Source organism: Oryzias melastigma, linkage group LG13, assembly GCF_002922805.2.
Source record: "Oryzias melastigma strain HK-1 linkage group LG13, ASM292280v2, whole genome shotgun sequence".
Lineage (NCBI taxonomy): Eukaryota > Metazoa > Chordata > Actinopteri > Beloniformes > Adrianichthyidae > Oryzias > Oryzias melastigma.
The window spans coordinates 4,875,503-4,897,722 of record NC_050524.1 but is presented as its reverse complement, the minus strand read 5'-3'; the positions used below and the strand labels follow the sequence as shown (position 1 = coordinate 4,897,722).

The 22,220-nt window shown below is 38.2% G+C and overlaps 2 protein-coding genes and 1 long non-coding RNA gene across 4 annotated transcripts; 1 reads left to right on the top strand and 2 right to left on the bottom strand.

Moving 5' to 3' along the window:
* Window positions 1-1,453: 1,453 nt before the first annotated feature.
* On the top strand, window positions 1,454-10,386 carry LOC112149150 (transient receptor potential cation channel subfamily V member 1). The gene is made up of 15 exons (XM_024276646.2): window positions 1,454-3,515; window positions 3,870-4,024; window positions 4,323-4,475; window positions 4,553-4,690; window positions 4,768-5,081; window positions 5,275-5,451; window positions 5,873-6,028; window positions 6,118-6,213; window positions 6,289-6,359; window positions 6,909-7,074; window positions 7,212-7,278; window positions 7,352-7,662; window positions 9,522-9,646; window positions 9,786-9,889; window positions 9,976-10,386. The coding sequence occupies exons 1-15, from the start codon at window positions 3,394-3,396 to the stop codon at window positions 10,053-10,055; spliced, it is 2,235 nt and encodes a 744-aa protein (XP_024132414.1). The 5' UTR covers window positions 1,454-3,393; the 3' UTR covers window positions 10,056-10,386.
* LOC118599551 lies at window positions 5,568-8,920 on the bottom strand. Of its 2 annotated transcripts, none has more exons than XR_004948947.1 (4): window positions 7,932-8,920; window positions 7,576-7,656; window positions 7,379-7,510; window positions 5,568-6,009 (listed from the first exon to the last, which is right to left on the bottom strand). It is a non-coding gene; the product is annotated as an uncharacterized LOC118599551 (long non-coding RNA). The 2 variants fall into 2 exon arrangements; XR_004948946.1 differs by having other exon boundaries at window positions 7,379-7,500.
* A 133-nt stretch (window positions 10,387-10,519) lies between the features above and the next one.
* LOC112149152 (protein FAM222B) lies at window positions 10,520-20,522 on the bottom strand. The gene is made up of 3 exons (XM_024276649.2): window positions 20,366-20,522; window positions 17,312-17,436; window positions 10,520-15,260 (listed from the first exon to the last, which is right to left on the bottom strand). The coding sequence occupies exons 2-3, from the start codon at window positions 17,391-17,393 to the stop codon at window positions 13,294-13,296; spliced, it is 2,049 nt and encodes a 682-aa protein (XP_024132417.1). The 5' UTR covers window positions 17,394-17,436; window positions 20,366-20,522; the 3' UTR covers window positions 10,520-13,293.
* Window positions 20,523-22,220: the final 1,698 nt, after the last annotated feature.

Here is a 22,220-nt window from a genome sequence, read left to right as displayed (position 1 = left end):
GAGAAATAACTGTCTGTTTCTCAATGGAAGTCAATGGGACTTTGGCCTTCTTGCAGCCCAGTGGTACTTCCTATATGGAACACGGAAGTAAGGGGTTTGCTCAGTCCAGTTCTTATATAGTCAATGGTCACAACTGAATTTTGTTTGTCTGTGTCAACAGCAATGTCATGTTATACAATTACAATTAAAAACATAAAAGACTTTTAACACAGTGCTGTGCAGCATAATAACAGTTATCAGTACATAAAATAAAAACTAAAAAACATTAAAGTATATAAGAAAACATAGTTAAAAAACATTCATGATTTGAAAATTTAAATTACCATAAAGAAAAATCAGTCATGGTTGCCGTCGTCAATCCAATGATTGGTACATTTTTAGTTATGACTGGTTATAACATCCAAAGACTACCAGCCATATTAGATTACTAACCAAACATTTGTCTAATAAAAAAGTTGTATGTTTATCAAAACCGTTATTCCCTTTATTTTGAAGGTTTCAGTTCCTAATTATTTTCTAGCAAAAACAAAATAATTGAAAGTGTAGTCTTATGTCAGGTTTTATAACATGACAGAAATATGTTATTTTTTAAAACTACATGTCTTTTCTCTGAACCTTTTGGTGAACACATTCCTTACTTTAAAGTTTTACTTTTCAAAGCCCTAACTTTTATTTCTAGTCATACGGTCATTTAATATCTTGCCTATTTTTAAAAGAAATTGACTTCGTTCATCTCAGGTTTGGTGGTTCTGAGGACAAGCCGAAAGAGAGCAGACCCATTAGCAGATGACAGTAATTTATTGAAGACTGCAAGAGTATAAGCAGGACAGGTGAGTCAGCATAGTGACCTCCTCCAGCCACCAGGAGGTACAGAACTTGTCTTGAAGATGGAGTAGTGGCACAGTCACGGGTGACAAGCATCAGGAGAAGATTACCTTGAGGGGGCGGAGCGGGGCAGGCATGATAGTTCAAATCACAATTGTTTTTTTTTTCAATCACAGAAGAGTGAAGATTAAAACTAGTGAAGAGCAATAAAATAATTATTTTAAAGTTGTTGGGTTTTTTTATTAGTAAAACATGCTTATATAGAAATATATGCAACATTTTTGTATATGTGTGCATAATTGTATGTAATATTGATCAGAGTGTTGTAATTCCCGTTTCATGACTCACGATATCTCAATATAGTAAATATTGCAATAATCAACATATTAAATTGGTAATCTATGATAGATAACTACTTTTGAAACACACATTTTTATTCTGTTCAAAAAATTGTTCTATTAGAGACCAACTTTTTTTTAGGGACTTCAGATGGAAATTAGCTTGAAAGGCTTTAATCTTATATATTTGCATTTTAAAATGTTTTATTAATATTTGCTGTCCCTGTCTTAAATAAACAATCAATCCTGTCGTTACAATAATAAATTGATTTTAAGGTCTACCTGTAGTTAAGAACCAAAAGCAAGAGTAAAGGAAATGGCCTTTTCACTTCAAAGAGCATTAAATATGAAATATACATCTACAATGCTATATTTAAATTCATTTTACATTTTATGTCAGATAATTTAATATTAATGAGGAACATTGTTAATGTTCCACTTGTAAATATTATATGATTAGAAAAAGCCATAAAAGATATGTATACTGCTGTTCTAGATAGTTCTTAGTCAGCTCTACTATTCTAAAGTAATTTGGGCCAATTTGGTCTAAAATCCTAAAAGCTATTGAAGAAAACCTTGAAAATTTACACTAGAATATTGACTAAAATTAAATAAAGCATCAAAAGCTGATGTAAACGGTCATTCTAGATGGTTCTTTATTATTCTAAAAGGGTTCTGGTTTGATTTGGTCCAATACTTTAAGAGCTATTAAAGAAACATTCTCTCATTTGTTGACTGTCCCTAAATATGAACAGCGAATGTCTGTCGAACATCCAACCTAAAACTAACTACACCGCAGTAGTCCAGGTGCAAAAGATCCACATGTAGAAACATAGCTTCATAATGATAGCGGCGCCCAAGTATGACCAAAAAAAAAAAAAACTGCTGTGCATTCAAAAACTTTGCTCTTCCCATTCATGCACACGCTCATGCTCCATCCACAGACACGCGCTCATATTGTCACAGCTGTCATCTCACCGGCAACAGTTTCAAAATACAGGAATTATTACAACGTTTTAATTTTACCGGGGCAAACTTTTTTTTCCCAGTATGCATTCATTAAAATCACCCGGTCATGAAGGCTAAAACTGAAAGTAATGGACATTGTGTGAAGTTTTACTGAAAAAAAGAAAAGCCCCGCAGTGTTTATATAGGTGACCACCAGTGGTACGCATGCCCTTGGTTGCTGACCCCATCTCTAAATAGTCTCTAGGGGTGAATGTGAGTGTGTTTGGGTATTTGGTTGTGGCCCTGGGACAGAATGGCGAACTACCAAAGGTGTATCCTGCCTTTGCCCAGAAGCAGCCAGGTCAGGCTCCAGCAGGCCCATGACCCTGAAAAGGGCAAACCGGTTTGGAAAATGGATGGACAGATTAACTTATCCAAGTACAAGCAAGGGCGTGGAATACGGTTTTAATAAACAAATCCTTTAAAATATTATAAAAAAAAAATAGGTATAAAAAACCTACAAGTTATGTTGCGTAATGAACAACAAGTCACAATTTAAATACTTAAAAAACAATATTGACAGAAAAAATGGGGAATTAAGTCTAAAAGACTATGAATGTGTTTTATATTTGTGAAAAGAAAAAGTTGCAATGAAGCTCATCTGCTAACCTATACACTACAAGTAGTAGAGCTACATAAGCTAGTTCTTCTTTACCAGTCCTAGTACATCACCCATCCATCCTGGGAGAGGATCTCTCCTTGTGGACATCCCTGATTTCTTCATTTTTTCCCCCCCAGAATCAGTTTTTTATGTAGTTTTTTTCTTACCAAGATGGAGGATCTTCGGACATGGATGCCCAGTTTAGCTTAGTCTGTTTAGTATGGTAACTATTGTTTATATTTTATGACTGACTTTATGTTTTTTTTTAAATTACCAGTGTGAAGCCCATTGAGACAACTAATTGTGATATTGGGCTTTATCAATAAAACTGAATCAAATAAAATGCAATAAAAGTGAGTTGTGCAGATTATTTTGCAATAACAATTAATTAGTCATGTTTTTCATGCCCTAACAGGACAGAAGGTAGATTGTTTCAGGCAAACAGAGGCAGCACACACAGAACTGGGTGGAGCTTGGCTGCAAAAAAAAAAAAAAAAAGACCAACAAACTGTATGTGAACTACAGGTTTGCTCAACCACTTTGCATTTCCTTTGGACAGAGGTGGTGTTTTATAGCTGATAAGAGGAAACCGATTATTTTCAATTATTTATAACTAATAAAATGGAGAAGGAAAAGCCACAGGACAGTAACAACTCAAAAAAACAAGGACAAGAGGACAGTTATGACCCGCTGCTTAGAAAAGAAATCTTCATACCTATGGACACCAATAACCCTCTGACAAGGTAATTATTTTAAATCCAAGAACGCTAATGTTTCTTTTCACTGGTTTCACTCTTAAAACGGCTTTGTTATATGAAAGAATTAGGTTTTTCTCTAAAAAAAAGAAAAAAAAAAACACTCGTATTTTTCCTACTGAGATACCTGAGTCTTCACACACAGGTAGTGTCTGTTGAAATGGTGTCATATTTCTGATAAACAGGTGTCAGCAAGTTGAAACCTCTGTTTGTCCACAAGCCAGTTTTATCTGCCCTGTGGGCCTTATAAAAAGGACCACAAAGAACTTTACTGCAAAATTTAATTTGTATCCTCTATGTAAGCAGTGAAAGTCGATTGATTCTCTTTTATTTTATTTTCAGCCAAAACCTTATTGAGCATGACAACGTCTCCAGTGCGATTTTCACAAGGGACAAGGTGTTTAAAGCTGTATCTCAGGGAGACGCAGCTCAGCTCCAGGGACTGCTTCACTACCTGCAAACAAATGATAAGAAACTCACAAGTCCAGACTTCATAGGTGAGTGAATAGTATTTAAGTGCTTCAATATTTATCTATAAACTCAAATGAAGCAACCCCATCAGGAAAATAATGCATTTCTCTTTAGCCGACTAAAAAATTTCACTCAGTACGGAGCAGTAATTAGGAAAAATAAATGAGGAAAAAAACAAATCTGACTTATCTATGACCATATAATTCTAAATCAAGATAATTGAACAGATTTCTTATATGAGTGAACATTTTTTGTAAGGTAGAAGTAAAAACAGGAATGTTTACCCAAATATTTAAAAACAATAACAGAGATGTATTTTTTTAGATGAGACAAATGGGAAAACAGCACTACTGAAAGCACTGCTGAACCTTAAAGATGGCAAAAATGACACCATTGAGGTTCTCCTGGACATAGCAGAGAAAACTCGGGACTTGAAGGAACTAATAAATGCCTCTTACACGGACCCTTGCTACAAAGGTAAGCAATCACATAAATAGGAATCAGCTTGAAAGGACAGATAGTTTAATGGTGGCTAAAAGATTTGCTTTTTTCAGGTCAAACTGCTTTGCATGTTGCTATTGAGAGAAGGAGTTTGGACCTTGTTAAACTGCTGGTCCAGAAAGGAGCAGATGTGCAAGCTAAAGCCGAGGGCACATTTTTCCAGAATAATGGAGAAATGGGTTTTTATTTTGGTGGGTGATGTCTTCTTTTTAGCATTATTTCCTGACCTCCTTCTCTTGGTCTTAGCTCACCTGTGTGTTTCTTAAAGGGGAGCTCCCATTATCACTGGCAGCCTGCACGAACCAACCAGACATTGTGTCCTTTCTCATGGAAAACCCAGAAAACCCAGACAGAAGAGCTGACCTGACGGACAAAGACTCAGAAGGAAACACTGTGTTACACGTCCTGATAATTGTTGCAGATGACTCTAACGAAACCACAGAGATGATTTCAAAGATCTATGATGACATTCTTGTGAAGCACTATAAGATTGAGGAAAACAGCCGAATCCAGCTGGAGGACATTGAAAATAACCAAGGACTGACTCCTTTGAAATTGGCTGCTAAGCTCGGCAAGATTGGGGTAATTTTTAAAAAATTATTTTCAAATTCAGTTTAATATTAAACCATGTTTTTAATGACCTACTGTTATTTCTTGTAAGCTCTCCTGTCAACATTTCTTGAACTGTGGTTTCTTGTAACATAGTGTCAACATTGATCCTGTGAAGCATGATTAAAGCAAACAATCCTTGCATCTCTCTCCTCTCCCTTTCCAGCTCTTCCGACACATGCTGAATCGCGAGTTTATAGACGAGGAGACCCGGCCGCTGTCAAGGAAATTCACCGAGTGTGTTTACGGACCCGTTCATTCTTCACTTTACGACATAAGTTCCATCGACACCAGCGAATCCAACTCTGTGTTGGAGATTATTGTCCATGGGAATAATATTCCAGTGAGAACAAAACATTTAAACTATTTTGTGTGTGAGTGTGAGATAAATTGTAAAAGAAATCTTCAAAAGATGAAAACTTTATTTTGGTTTATTAAAGAAAGAAGAATAGGCGGGGCTCTGGAATATTCTTCATTACAACAGACAAGAAAGAACATCTGACTATTAACAAATATTAAGGAATGTGATGATGAACATTAGCTGTAAATCATCACAGTTGGACTTGTTGTGTCCTGCTTTAGAATATGACTCAGTCATGTGTGTGTTCTGGTAAAGCATTCATGTCTAAAATAGCATGTCAGTGCCAAAAAAGGCAACATCTACAAAAAGCATGAAATGATTACAAATCTGAATAAACCTGGGAATGTATCAGCAAATAAAGAGAAACCTTTAAATCAAAGCAGACTTTTCTGCTCCGTTTCAGAATCGACCTGAGATGATCAAGCTGGAGCCTCTGCGCAGTCTTCTTCAGGACAAGTGGGAGAGATTTGGTGCCAAACTGTTCCTCCTGAACTTTTTGTGCTACTTGATGTACCTCGCCATCTTCACCACTGTGGCTTTCTATAGAAAGGAGGGACAGGTGAGTGAAACAAAAGGAATTTAGTGTCATTTTCTTACTGTAAAATAACAATAATGTTAGTGCAAATTGGATTTGTTTTTGACCCACAGCCCCCATTTCCAGTGGAAAATCACCCATCTGACCATTTGCGTTGTGTCGGTGAGCTTATCAGTGTGTTTGGAGCAGTAAGATTCTTTTATAAAGCGGTGAGATAATTAAAACAATATTCTACTCATGTAGGCAAAAGAAAAAAAATCCATATTAATGGTTTTTCTGTTTAGATAACCATTTTCCACAAGAAGCCACCAAACCTCCATTTGTTGTTTACCGATGGCGTCAGTGAAATTCTATTGTAAGTATTGTTTTATTTTGAAACACCACCAAATTATTTTGGGAAGAGATTAGTGCAACATTTTAATAATGCTGCTAAATCCTTTTTATGGAAATAAAAAAAAATGATGTGAGAAAATCATATAGGGAGAAAATTAGACATCTGTCCTGCAGGCAAATATATGTACATAAACACACTGTAGCCTACAATCTGCTAAACTATAGCAGACTGGTGTAGTCTACAGTCTTTTTTTCTGAATTAAAAAAAAACTCTATGTTGAGCAAAACTCCAATGTTCTTTAATAAATGTTTCACAAAGAATGGCCGCAGGGGGGGGTGGGGGTATTCCATATTCGCGGACTCTGCAAATTCGTGGACTGCCTCCGGTGTATAACCCAGCAAATAATGGGGAAAGACTAATTGTATATATATAATTTAAAGGAGAAAGAAAATTAGTTTTAAGTGGGATAAAAAAGGGATCGCCATGTGTTTCCTACTCTTTTCTGTGCAAACAACCACCATAGGATCACCTGCATGTAGCAAGATCCACGTTTGTGTTTCCTGTTTTCAGTTTCCTGCAGGCCGCCCTGCTCCTGTGCTGCACACTTTTGTACTTCTGTGGACGCAGGGAGTATGTCAGCCTTCTCGTTCTGTCGCTAGCTCTGGCTTGGACGAATGTTCTCTATTACACTAGAGGATCTAAGCAACTGGGGATGTACCATGTGATGATGCAAAGAGTAAGAACCACTAATTCTATAACTTCCAAAAAAAAAATTGTAGTTTTTTTGTATTGTCCTTTACAAAATATATTAGTCAACATGTCTTACTTTAGAAACCCCCTACTAACAACATTTGCATGTTTTGTTTTGTAAAGATGATCCTCGGCGATCTGTTTCACTTTTTATTTGTCTACTGTGTCTTACTTTTTGGATTTTCTGCAGGTAAGAGCTGGATAAAGTAAATTAAGGTAATCTTTAAGGATGACTTTTTATAAACTTGTTTTTTTGCTTGCAGCGGTGGTTACTCTCATGGACAACTCACCTACATCTCACAATGATACCCATCCAAGAGCAAGGAGCTTTGTCTTGTGCGAAAAGCCCAGTTACAATGATATTGGTTTCACCACATTGGAGCTGTTCAAGTTCACCATTGGAATGGGAGATCTGGAATTCACTGATCAAGTTCAGTACAAAGAGGTTTTCTACATCCTTCTAATCTGCTACATCATTCTGACTTACATCCTGATGCTGAACATGCTCATCGCACTGATGGGGAACACGGTGGAACGGATCTCAGAACAAAGTGAAACAATCTGGAACCTTCAGGTGAGAAACATCTGGATCACTTTGGATCAAGAAGCATCAAGGGGTGAAATGTGTGTATTTAAATACATGTCATCATAAAAAAAAAAAATCAGAAAATCACATTGTCAGATTTTTAAAGAATTTATTTGCGAATTATAGTGGAAAATAAGTATTTGGTCACCTACAAACAAGTAATATTTCTAGGCAAGTTATTTGTATAGCACATTTATGTACACAGACAATTAAAAGTGCTTTACATAAAGCAATCAAAAGAAATAGCTCTCACATACCTGAAACCTCTTCTGTGCGTTGATCCTCTGTCCTCCACTCGTTAACTGTAATAATGGCACCTGTTTAAAATCAGTATCTATGTGGACACCTGTCCACAAACTCAAACAGTCACACTCCAAACTCCATTGTGATCAAGACCAAAGAGGTGAATTTGCAATAGGTAAACAGCTTGGTGTGAATAAATCAACTGTGGGAGCAATTATTAAGAAATGGAAGACATACAAGACCATTGATAATATCCCTCCATCTGGGACTCCTCACAAGATCTCACCTCGTGGGGTCAAAATGATCACAAGAACTGTGTGCAAAAATCCCAGAACCACAAGGAGGGAGCTAGTAAATGACCTGCAGAGAGTTGGGACCAAAGTAACAAAGGCTACCATCAGTTACATACTACGCAGCTATGCAGAGACTCAAATCCTGCAGTTCCAGATGTGTCCTCCTGCTAAAGCCAGTACATGTGCAGGCCCGTCTTAAGTTGCTAGAGAGCATCTGGATGATCCAGAAGAGGATTGGGAGAATATCCTATGGTTAGATGAAACCAAAGTAGAACTTTTCAGTAAGAATTCGTCTGGTCATGTTTGGAGGAGAAAGAATGCTGAGTTTCATCTAAATACACCATAACTACTGTAAAGCATGGGGGTGGAAACATCATGCTTTGGAGTTGTTTTTCAGCAAAGGGACCAAGATGACTGATCTATGTAAAGGAAAGAATGAATAGGGCCATGTTATGTCAGATTTTGAGTGAAAACCTCCTTCCATCAGAAAGGGCATTGAAGATGAAACGTGTCTGGGTCTTTCAGCACGATAACGGTCCCAAGCACAATGCCCGGGTAACGAGGGAGTACCTTCGTAAGAAGCTTATCAAGGTCCTTGCCCGTTTCCAGATCTCAACCCCATAGAAAATCTTTGGAGAGAGTTGAAAGTCTGTGTTGCCCAGCGACAGCCCCAAAACATCACTGCTCTAGAGGAGATCTGCATGGAGGAATGGGCCAAAATACCAGCAACAGTTTATGAAAACCTTGTGAAGATTTACAGAAAATGTTTGACATGCTGTCATTGCCAACAATGCAGTATTGAGATAAACTTTGTTACTGACCAAATACTTATTTTCCACCATAATTTACAAATAAATTCTCCAAAATCAGACAATAATGTTGAGTTTTTTTTCTAATTTTTTCTCTCATTGTTGAGGTATACCTATGATGAAAATGACAGGTCTTTTACGCATTTTTAATTAGGAGAACTTGCACAATTGGTGGCTGACTAAATACTTTTTTGCCCCACTAATTTTTTTTTTGCTTCAGTTTGTGTGTAACTTGTCAAAGTGGAAGAAACCATTAATTGAGACCACCAGAGAAAAAACAAAACTTTCAATCTCTAATGAGACGTTCAAAACTGATTACATTTGTTTACAGTGAACACTTTTACGTTTAACATGTATACTGTTGAGGTTGATGAGGCACAAAAAATATATATATATCAGGAAGTACACAAACAATTTTACAAACTGAGTATGAGCAGATTTTTGTTTTACTTTAAGGAAAATGTGACCCTACAGATCAAACCATTTTGCTGAACTTTTGCAGAGAGCCTTCACAATTCTTGACATGGAAAAGGCTCTGCTACTAAAGCTGAGTAACAAGATCCAGTGCAAGGTTTCAAAGAAGGTGCATTCACGATCTGGCAAGGGACGGAATCATAAATTTGTTCGGTAATTACACACAAAAACTGAATCTTTCTTATTAGAACAATCAAAGTTCTCATAAGTTCTATTAAAGTACTTTCACATTTTTTGAGGAGTTCATCAATCCTAACGGATAACCTTCATAGAAAAACAATTTTGACTTCAGGGTGTCTGAAATCAACTGGAAGAAATGGAGGTCAGATCTCGGTTTCAAACTGGAAGAAGAGACTGAAAACGAAACGAGCTCCGAGACCAACAAAGGAGAATCCGGTAAGACAACTGACAGGGATTGTTTTCTACATTTAGTCTGTTGTTGCAGAGAAGTCAATGAAACCAACATTTGTTTCACCTTTCAGGAACTCCATGGAGCATTAATGGATTTTTCCAGAGAATTCGCTCTAGACGAGGCCGACAGCAGCAGAACACGGTTGTTTAAAGCAGTCAGACATGTGAACATTGAGGTGTACTGTTGAGGAACACTAACCCTATTGAATGTAATAATAAAACTACTCCTTCTGGTGAGTTGAGAAGTTCTACCTCAAATTTGCAATCATTTAATTTTATGTGATATTTCCAAACTTTACTGTGGCCACTCCAGCTTCTTCATGTAGTTCAAAAACATAATATGGTGTTTAAATTTTCACATTGTGTGCATCCCTGCTATAGACTGGTGACCTGTTCAGGCCACACCCCACCTTTGCCCAACAGTTGCAGGGTTGGCTTAAGAAGCCTCCAAACCCTGTTAAGGGATTTTTCAGTTTGGACGGACAATGAATAGAAATCCAAATTGCAATTTGATGCCCTGTTGTATAAAAAGTAAAAAAAAAAAAAGTGTGGATTTACTGTTTTTAAACCATGTTTTGTAGTTGAATCTCCTGAATAAAGAGTCAGTCACATGTATTTTCAGTTTCCAAAGTTTTATTTTGGTTAAGGGGAATGTTTGTGCAAGACATTTTATTCCTGAAGGATAGGGAGGATCACATTTTCACAAAGTAGAGAAAGTCAGCCCCCTCCACCACCATTCATAGCATAAACAGACAGTCACATCAGAGCAAACAGGTTTAGAGAATTGTTCCTCTCTGGTGTCCCGGCTCTACATCGGACTCGTACAATATGTACGAGCGTGTACAGTGGTTGAACAGACTTCAGCATCACAATATCGTGGGAAAAGAAGCCATAAACCCCAGTTTTGGTTAGAAAGGACCCTTCAGTATATTTATTGAAGAAAACGAGAAACAAAACAAAAAAAAATAAACAAAAAAAACTGGGGTGCGCTGTACAGAAAAGGACCACCAACTCCAGATTTTCTGTCATGCTCCGCCCACTATCTGAATTTTTACTTGTACAGTTTTCCCCGAAACGTCTAAGTGAAGCCTGTGGTTGTCCTTAAAAAGTCTCAAAAAAGTTTGCCTCTTACAGTTAAGAACAAAAGTTCCCAGTAGATAGTTTGTCATTGCTTTCACAGGGTGGTTGGAGAGGGACGCTTGGTCACTTTGGTCAGTGAGTCAGCAGCAAACGGTTGACGCATCCCGACAGTGTCGAGGAATCGTGGCACACTTCAGGACTTCAGTCCAGGACACAGTATCAGTAGTTAGACAAAGTAGCTTGGTCCTCCAGAGAGTTCCACTTAGTGCACGTTTGTCTGCGTGCACACCTGTGTGCAAGTACCCAAGCTTTACAAACACACACACACACACATCCTCACAAACGCACACATCTCCATACTAAGCCCAGTGTAGGCACTTCATATGAAACAGTAGGACCTGACTGTCGGGCTATATCGAGGCAGTTCAAACCACGTGCGCCGCAAACTCTTTAGTGTTTTGATTTGTTTGATCTGACGGAAAGCAGCCGGACTGGGTCAGACTTCAATCGCTCCACTCTCTTGAACACTGGTTAGTTATTATTTACAGAAAATGTTCAAATTGTGTCTAAAAACAGCCAAACTCATAGGTGTGAGCAGTTTGCGCTGTTCTCAACTAATAAATAAGAAATAATTTTGCCGATCAAGCCCATCCATCATGATTATTTATAGACACACTAATCGCACTAGTGTTTTTTGATTATTTTTCTATAGCAGCTTCAAGGAACAGGCGCACCCAAAACAAAAACAAAACAACAGCCAGGAAAGACAATCACTGCTATCAAGTATGAAGAGCAAACTCCCCAGCATCTTCTTGCTCTGACGGTTTGGAAAAGTTAACAGCCTTTAGCGCCGGGAGACATTTTAAAGCGTAAATGCAAACTTCCTTTCAGCTTTGGAGTGCAGACCTCCGCTTTACCATCTACCTCAATATATTTCAACTATGGCACCTACTGTGACGGTGTCTATGGCTTTGGGATGCAATGTCTGGGGGGAAAAAGGAAAGAAACACCAGCTTGAGGCTTAGCTAAAACACGCCAAAACACTTCAAAACAGCTACAGTCCTGGTCTACATACATTTCTATGATACTATGCATGTTTTAAAACAACCTGAAAACCCAAAAAGACATTTAACAGTAAAAATGGCAGAATGGGTCCTTTTTCCCTCAGCTTAGTAGAAGAATCACGATTAGTCTGATTAAGGCTGTCATCTCAATGAAATGTTTGAATGAATCCAAACATGGATATATAAGTTGGGATCCAGACGAAGACACTTCAACGTGAGCAAAACTGGAACGTGACTTCTGTGGCATTTAAGGCTTTTTTCTCCCCCGAGGGCTTAAGAAATATATCCAAGATACTTTTTAACCGAACAAATCAAACTGGTTTGGAGCCTATCAAGCTCTTAAATAAATCGATATGATAGTTAGTAGGCGAGTAAAAATGTCCACAGCACATCAGTACGGTTGCATTACAGTAGTAAGGTGGTGGTAAAACAGGCAAATATATTCCCTGCTTGCATTATTTGAACTACTTGCATGTTTGCAAGTCATCACAAACACACACACACACATTTCAGTAATGATGGGATGCTATCCTGCTTCACATTAGCTAAAAACAACTATGGGCTGACGGAGCCGGCGCTCCTTGTGCCAAATTTTCAAATAGTTTCTACATTTCAAGTAGGAAAATCTATAGCTAAAGAACGAAAAACATAATAAAATATCTACTTTAAAATCAACTCTTAAAATATTATTTAAAACTGAACAATAGAAAATATACCACAGTCCAGAAAGACAAGCTGTGGCTCACACTTCAACCTGTTGACAAGAGGAAACATTAAGTTTGAAAAGCAATGTGTCATTGCAACCTCCGTATGCGAGTGGATCACAGCCTGTGGGAGGAAAATGCGCTGCAAACGCAGCCGGCAGCCCCTCAATCGGCAGATGTAAGGCCACAAAAATGCTGACGTTTCCCGTGGCAACCCTTGAAACGCCCCGCGGCGAACAGGAAACGGTGTTCTCATCCACGATTGAAAATGCAATTTCACACGTGAGGAAAGAGCAGCGCGTTCATGCTAGTGGTGGGAAAAAAAACAAAAAAACAAAAAAAAAAAAAACATCAAAAACCCTTCATGTTCCACAAAGGTGTGACTTGGTTTAAGACCTGAGCAACACTAGAAAACACTGCAACCTTGTGGCTTTATGAACCAGAAATAAGAATCAACTTGCAAGGTTTGAAGAACAAAACACAGAAGCTCTCAAAGTGCTGTTAAAGAAAAAAAAACACTAAACTGGCTTTGAAGCTCACTTTAACGGTAGCCAGAGTGATGAACAGGGACCCCTCCACTATTGCTGGTCTCCTGAACTTGGCCCATAGACGACCGGTGCAGCTTCTCGATCACATCCATGTTCTGCCCCTGAAAGCTGGGCATCTGAAAGTCTCCACCCAGGAAGTCCACTCTCTGCATCAGCTTTGCCTGGCTGGGGGCAGCATCCGCGCCGGGCCTGTACTTTGCCCCTGGAATACGGTCTGCAGAAGAGGCATTCTGCCCTCCAAGGAACACCACAGAAACGTCCTGTGGACACGATCCATTGCTACCTGCTGTGGTCGGGATGCTATTCCACGGTGCCTGCATGTACTGGCCGTTCGTGTAAGGCATGGAAGCCAAGGAGCAACTGGCAGGAGATGGGGGCTGCGGCTTCTCTGCATGATGCTTCAGAGGAAAACCCTGTCCAGTGTTGGGCAGCTTGTGAGAGTAGCTGAGGTTTCGAGAAGGGAAAGCACACTCAGCTGGGGGCTCCATCCTCGGGTTCTTGCAGGGATGGACCCCTTCAGGGGGTTGCTGCATGTGAGCCAGCTGATGTTGGGCCCAGGAACGTTGCTGCTGCTGCTGCTGCTGCTGTTGCAGCTGTAGATGTTGCTGCTGCTGCTGCTTCTGCTGTTGTAAATGTTGCTGAATCTGCAGTTGTACCTTCTCATTGTCTCCGTGAAAAGCAGCCATACTGTTATTAGCAGCTAAGCTAGGCTGTGAATGCAGGGCAGCACTGGTGGTCTGAGGCGGAGCTTTGTCTGGGTGTGTCACCAGGTGGCAGCTGGGAGCGTTGCTCAGAGACGGGTGATGGGAGGACACCCTGGAGCTGGCGTTGATCAGTAGGTTTCGGCTGATGGGGCTGGGGTTAGCTATCTGGCCCTCGCAGACTGAGGTGGTGCCCATACCGGCACGAGCTTGACACAGCTGGTTGATCTGGTGCACAATGCTGCTCAGGTCACCGGGCCGGTTCTGGTGCAGGCTGGCAGCCATTGACAGTGGGATGGTGGAGGTAGATACTGTTACATTTGGTGGAGCATCTGCATCCGGGAGCTTCCGGGGGGCATAGTGTCCCTGCTGGGGTTGATGGAGGCTGCTAGATATGGTGGGAGGGGCTACAGCAACAGCCTGGGGAAGGGCCTGTGAGGCTGCCAGCCCTTGAGTGTGCCGCATGCTGGGAAGCTGAGCTCCATCAGATATAAGGCGCAGATCCTGAGTCACTCCCTGCTGTGTAAGTAAAGCTTGTGGAGGAATGGTTTGGTGCTTTATCGTCTGCACGTGAGAAATATGCTTCTGTGACATGACTGACGGACACGGCGCATCCTGCTGCTGCAGAGCCTGGCTGTGAGGCATGCTCTGCTGCCGCTGGAGACTTTGTTGATGAGCCAGTTTTTGTTGATGAGCAGCCTGGACCTGCGACAGGCTTTGCTGCTGCTGTAAAGCCTGTGAATGAGTCATGTTCCTTTGCTGCAAAGCCTGTGGATGATGCTGCTGCTGTAAAGCCATCGGATGGTTTAATAGTTGAGGCTGTTGCAATGCCTGCGAGTGAACCATACCCTGCTTTTGGCCTGAAGGGTGCGGGGGGCCCGGTAGTTGAGGAACCGCAGGATGAGGAGGATTTAAAGTGCTCTGAGAGGCATACGGCCCAGTTTGAGGGTTCATGACTGCCTTGTGTTGTCGGTTGCGGATACCGCCTGCTTCTTTGATGATACCTTTGACAGGTGCACGGAGGACAGCCAGAAGGCCACCACTGGTGCTAATCTGAGACGGGTAGGGGCTGTGACGCTGGCCGGACGAGGACGTGTCGAGCCCGTTGACTGTGCGACGTATGTGCTTTCTCTGAGGTACTTTGACGCTATTAGGGAAGATCTGGATGGTCAGAGGGTTGTTGGCAACTTTTTTAGCATAGGCATCCAACTGGGCTGGGGTTGGATAGCTGGCAGATCTCATCTTCTGTGTAGTTTCCCCTGAAAGGAGTACAGAGTTAAATAAACTGTAATTTAATAGACCATCACAGAGACACAAGTAGGTATGGGTGCTGTTTTGGATTTTATCTGGTGCTGAAACTGTGCTTTTGAAATGGTTCCAGTTCACACTCTGCAGTGTCCATCTCTATTTACAGTCTATGGTTTTCACTCCTGCCTCACTCCCACAGAAAACAACAAAATGGCTCTGTCTTTACTTTTTTGTCCTTCCTATTGGTTTCTGCTCCCATCTGTTCCTCTCAAGTATTGTATCCCATTGCTCACAAGAATCCCACGAGAATTCTGTGACCTGTGGGATTTCCATTCTTATGTAACCCCGCCCACAACTGCTGGAAAAGTTAAATGAATTGCCTGGCAAAACTGAATATAATATAGGTGATTCTCATTTCTGAAAAGAAGTAATGAAATCTGCATTTTTATGTAGTACTGTATACGTCGGTACTGGTACCAGCACTGTATTCAGCTTCAGTACCCATCCCTAAACACAATACCTTTAATGAAACACCAGTGATGAATGTGTGAACCAAATATGGTAGTCTTTTACATGTCTAAAGAGAAACACTGACAGCAGAAAGGCAATGAACACCATCCACTGAAAGAAATGTGTACAGTTATATAGGAGAGTCATACACTTCTATTTTTAAAGTGTTCCCACAGGTCTTTTAACAATGATTATGCTGTTTCAGCCAAAATAAAAAAAAAACCCTGTTGTTTGTTAGGACATTTTTTGCACGGGGGGGGTGGTTCATTAGAAATTTGTCTACAAGTTGAGTTTGAGCCAGATTTCAGTTCAGACCAGGAAATTGAAGACATACAAGGATCTATTTGTCTACAAGTGGATTAGAATGAAGTTGAGCAATAAATAAATCTTTTTCAAACTACGTTTTTTTTTTTTGTCTGATCCTAATTCCTAACAATTAGTTAGTAATTTTAAGCTAAATCTCCTTTATATATGTTCTGTCATCAGAAAAATGCTACAAGATTCCTTGCTGATTAAATACTACTTTGCCCCATTTTATTTTATTTAAGTTGATCATTAATGTATAGTTTTTTTTACAAGTGACCCAAAAAAAAAATACATTCAAATAAAAATCAAAAATGAAAGATGTAGAGAAAACTTCCTGAAACAGAGATACAGTATGATAAACGAGGACTGCCTCAGGCACAGTAATGCTAATAATTGTAACTCATGCCATCACTGCAGTGCACCGCAAAGTAAGTGTCACACAACAGGTTTTTGTAAACTTGTGTCTGACATTTTTATGGATGTCTCTTACAAATGTGTCCTAATTCAAAAGGGAAGTAAAACAGGGGTTTTTAACTGAACAAGATTTTTAGCTGAGGCACATTGATAAACAAAAATATATGATCTAAAAAAAGAAATTTAACCAAAATGTGATTCTTTGTAACATAAAAAAAAGATCTGAGAAAGGATAAGCAGCTGAAAATGCCTAATCAAAACAGACAAAAAAAAAAAAAACAGAAAAGGTGTTAAAGATTTAGTAAAACAAATCAAAGATATGACCATCTTTTGAGTCTGGTTTTTAGAATTGATTTGACATTTTTTTTTGTTTGTTAATTTTAGGTAGCAGCATTTAGCAGCAGCTAAAAAAATAAAAATTAAAATAATAGAATAAATATGCATATAAACGATAAGGTAAAAAAATGTAAATAAACAAATAGATAACAAAAACCCACAGCTAATTTGACTCCATGGGTTATCCAGTGTTAAATCAAGAATATATATACTAAGAAAATGCAATATTAGTTCATTAATATACAAACCAAATTAAATCCTTCAAATTTTTAAAATCAAACTGTAGCAATAAATAAAAGCAAGGTGTTAATGCAAGAATTCTAAACATTATTTTTCAAAGTTTCATCACAGTAGTTTGAGTAAATAGTTTTGTGAAACCAGCATTCGTGAGCAAACCTAATTCATTTTAAACTGGAAATTAACAAATCCCGATTGATACCTAGTTCTATTAAACATGTTTGATTGAACTCTGTAAAAATACGAAGAAAGCACTTACATCTCTGAAGTCCAGTGTTCATCTGCGCATGGGGAAGAAGTCTGATGGTAGGGTCACCTGATGCTGGCAAGCAGGCCAGCATGTCACTCCTCAACTAATGCAGCATGAGACACCATCTCATCGTACTGAGGACAAACAGAGCAGGTGCATGAGGCGCTGAGAAACACGTCGGTGTGAAATGACTTTACCGATTTTCACATCCACTTCAGCCTGACCTTTAGAAAGAGGCAGCTTGTAACAAAGCACAAATCGCGGTTCGGTCAAAGTTTGCTGAGCACACTCAGAAGTCAGCATAGACACAAAAAAGATACGACAAAAGCATTCGACTATAAAAACTACTTTAAGTGAGACTATGTGCAGCAACTTAAAATATATTATTTTAATGGTGCTCAACTCAGAAGGGAAGTTTGTAGATTATAAAAGATTGTTTGAGTTGTTAGTTATAAACACTAAATAAGAGTTTAAGCCAATCAAAGGTGTGCTTTATTAGTTACACTTAGCTGAAGGATGAATGTCAGCATTTACAGTTAGAGGACACACATTTTATACAAAGATATATATTTTTAAACAATTCAGCAAGGGTGTAATGATTAATTGACTTTATCGATTAATTGATTTATATTCAATTGATAAATATTGATTTATATTAATTTCCAACCAGATCGATCGGTCCTGGATCCATTTCAGGTCAGTGAGTCGGATTGCTCAAAAATGAACCAATTACAACTATGAATTGTATCAGTATCCACAAATTATGATATGAATTGAATTATTAGAATCATTTCTTACACTCCTATTATATATCCTTCAAGAATAAGCACACCTAAAAACAACTGCATAAAGGTTTCTGTGAGAGAGATGAGTCTGTTTGGGCCATATTAGCCTAGCTACGTTAGAAAACACAAAGCTTCTTAATTTCAATCTATGCTACAATTGAATTTCTGCTGTTTTTAGAGCAGCAAAAAAAATCCTTAAATTAAATTAAAACTTTGAATAAAATGGAAACTGAATTCCAACTACAGATGTAGGTTTATGGAACGAACTGCAAATGAAGCAACTTGCATTATTAGTGACACGTTTTAACCTTAGTGCTATCTTATGGGGTCCAGATGACCCCATCAATATATTGATGTGTGATCCCTCCCATGACAAAGGTGGACAGGATCCTATGTCTACCACAGACACCAGTGAAGTCTTGTGGGGTCCAGATGACCCCACTTTGAATGTAAAAAATGCCGAGGATAGCACAAGGGTTACAGACCCACTCAAATGAATATGGTGTTTTTAACATGTTCTTGTGCCATGTTCCTCATGATGAAAGAAGAAAACTAAGCTTAAAACTGCATTTATGAGTATTTATTTAATGCAAATTGTTGTGAATCAGGAGGAGATGAAAATTAACAGTTTGCACTTGCTTGCAAGCGTGATGTAAAAGCTGCTATGGCAAGCCACTGAATGAATTCATTAAGCAGAAATCTTGCAGTATAACTTGGGGCTCACCTTTCTGAAATAACGTACCCATAAATGAGGGAAAGCACGAATTTGGTAATTAAAAGAAACAACAAACTGCAGCCTTTTGAGTCTCAAAGTGCAATGACAAATAACCAGAAATAAGAACATGTTATTACAAAACAAGCACTGACTTTCAAAAATGTGTTTACATTTTATTCCGAATTGGCATAGTGTTTTTTTTTAACAAGTGTTTTAAAATTTTATGTGGACTATCTCTTAAAGTCTGTTTTATTTCTTTAAACATAAATCTGCCAAGAGACTCCAGATGGAAATTAGCCTGCAGCGATAATCTGGCATGTTTACATTTGTTTTGATGTTCATTAATATGCATTGTCCCTTTCTCAATAACATGATCTTACAAGCTCCCTACAGATGCATCCACTTGCAGTCAAATAGATCCATGTATATCTCTGTTTTCCTTGCTTGAGCAGGTAAATTGTACGGTTGGATTGCTCCAATGTTGTTTGCCATTTCTGATGCACCGGGAGGGGCTGTAAGCTAGCAGGAGAGCACGGAAAAGGATGATGGGGAAGGGAGCAGGCTTACTCTGCCAACAGTCCTGCTAAGAACACAGAGGCAAACTTCTTATGAACTACTGTCGCGCTTTCTATGATCTAGAAAATGACAGTTTTTTTTTGTTTTTTGGCTAAAAACAGTACACTCAGATCACTTAGAGAAGCTTCATCAAAACAAAGTAAAATCTAAAAAAATAAAATAAAAGCTTAGTAAATATCCACATTTGTGCCATCTCTAATGTGGAATTGCCTTTCCACTTCTTCCACTGGAAGCGTTGTGACTGAGGCCATGCCAGCAAATTCATCATCCATTCACAGGCTGTGATTCACTTCCTCTGCTCAGACACTTTGGGGTGGGTGACTCTCTCTTTAGACGAGCCTTTTTACCAGAAGGTCTTAAAGATTTTATTGAGCCTAAAGCTGGAAAAGTGTTGTGGCATGCAAGCAGTCATGCGGACTATTGACGCATCAGGATTTCCTTACATAAAAGGAGCTCCAGGGCCTAGCTCCAGTGCATCACAGCTTTCAACATACACGAATTTCCCATCTGACGACGCAGTGGCATGACAGCTTTTAGGTAAATGGAAACTAGCATTAGCAATCTGGATAAATATAGATCTACAAGATCTGTGTGCAGCTGCGACACATCTAAGCCAGTTCACACATTTAATTTGGTGTCAGGGGTGACTTAACTTTCGGATAAGAGTGGAGAAGCTAGGTCACGTTAGCCATTTGTCTAGCCTCCCAGGATTAACAGACCCTGTATCTAAATACTCACCTTTCGACTCCATGAACATTTGAAAGCAGCCGCACTAATTCAGGACAAAATGAAGCTCAGTGCAGTTTTATTACATTTTTGGGTTTTTCATAAAATGCTGGGATTAGCTTGTGTGAAAGGTTTCCCCGAATCCACAATTAATACGAGCTTCTTTGTGCTTGTTGTGACCAGGCCAGCTGGTTAGCAAACTCAAGCTGTTAAAAGGCAAACAACAGACGCTCAACGTGACTCAAAGAGAGTGATACTTACTCCTCACGAAGCGATGGGTTAAGAAACTTCATTTTGAGCAGCTATCGGTTGATATAATTTAGATATAAGGGAAATAAATCATCTTCGGTGTGGCTGCTACTCCGTGCTTCTGCCTAGGTACGGTAGCAACATCTGTTGAGCATGCGCAAAGATAAGACCCCAGATCTGCATTTAGGCATCGATCGTAAACGCCTGCTCATAATTGTTCACAGAAGAGAACGCACTACCATTTATGGATCATTTCTAAATATTATTGTATCACTCGGGAAATTTCATATTCATTGTTATAAATGGAGATGTAGCAAATTACTCTTTCTATGATTTAAAAACAAATTCAAAATATATTAATTCTCATTAAAATTCATGGAAACCTGGTAAACTGACTGATGCGCACCAGATACTATGTGTAACTGGTGCGCACCCGATAGTAGCCTAAGTACTATGTGATTTTTTTAAGGATTCCCCCCTTTGCACTCCGTAATTTAAAAATATAAAAATAATAATAATAATAATTAAGAAATACATTTAATATTTAAGATGATTTCTTTATCTAGTGTAAAACTGATTTGGAAACCCAGAAACATCTCTTTCTATGATTGTAATGGTGTGGTAATATGTTCTGGCAGGATTTCTGTGATTGTTCTTTACATGAAATAACATTTATGGTGATTTATATAAAAAATACAAAAATATTCAATTCTTAATGAACTATTTGATCATTTTAGGAAATGTTTTTTTGAAACTGAGTCCCATTTTTTTTTCTAACTTTAAATTATTTAGCAAATCTTTTCAGAAATTTGAAAGAAGTAAAGATATAAAATCATCTGATTATTTATCTGTTTAAATAAACTAATGCCTTTTTTCCTTTCAATATTTTTTTTAAATGTATTTATTTGTTTTTATTACTTAATTGAATTAATTATTATTTGGTTTTTTTTATTCTTGTGTCTGCTGCTTGGTCTTTGCTCCAATATTGCATTTTTGGGAGATTATTATTGGGTTATAGTCTATGACTATATGTTTTATGACTTTCAGTGTGTTGATAAAAAGAAAAAAATGAAAAGATATTGTAAAACCATCTACATAAATGTAAACATTTTTTTTCTTGAAACCGTTTTTAGGATTCTGAACACGAATCTCTAAAGAATTAGGAAATCACTGTATGTTAATGTTGCCCATAATAAATCTATTTTCTGTCCATTTTTATCTTAGTGATGCTATCTTGTAAAGCATAATAAGAAAATTTGATTAAAAAAATATGGACACAGTGGTTTCTTTACATCATATTTGCTTCAAAGTATGCAATGCTCAACGTCTGGATTCTAGATGCTAAATGATTCAGGTTGCAGGTCAAATATTTTTATGTCTTACTTAAAATGCAATAAATTAAATTTAATGAAAATTTAGGTTCCTAAGGTTCATCTTTGATAGGATAGGGTCACTTTGTTTCAAACTTTAATATCTGTTCTTTCTTTATAACGGATTAGAACATTAAATATTTTTCAAATGAATTAGTTTAGTTTATTGTTTTCTTGGATTTCCTGCATTATTGTAACTAATGTAATAATCCAATAAATGGATTGAGAAGTTTGTGACATTTATTATCTGTCATAAAACACCACATTTAATTTTAATAACTTCGGTTTGTAAATTATAATCTTGAAGATTTTCAAATAAATAAAAGCAGATTTTTTTGGGGTTTGATTTATTTTAATAATGGTTAAGAAAGAGAATGCTCCTCCGCATACAAGATGACTGACATGCAAAAATGACTGACATGGACAGTCAGACATACGGCATACAGTAGGAGTACAAATTGAAGTTAAATGGTTTCACACAAAGCAAACATCAACAG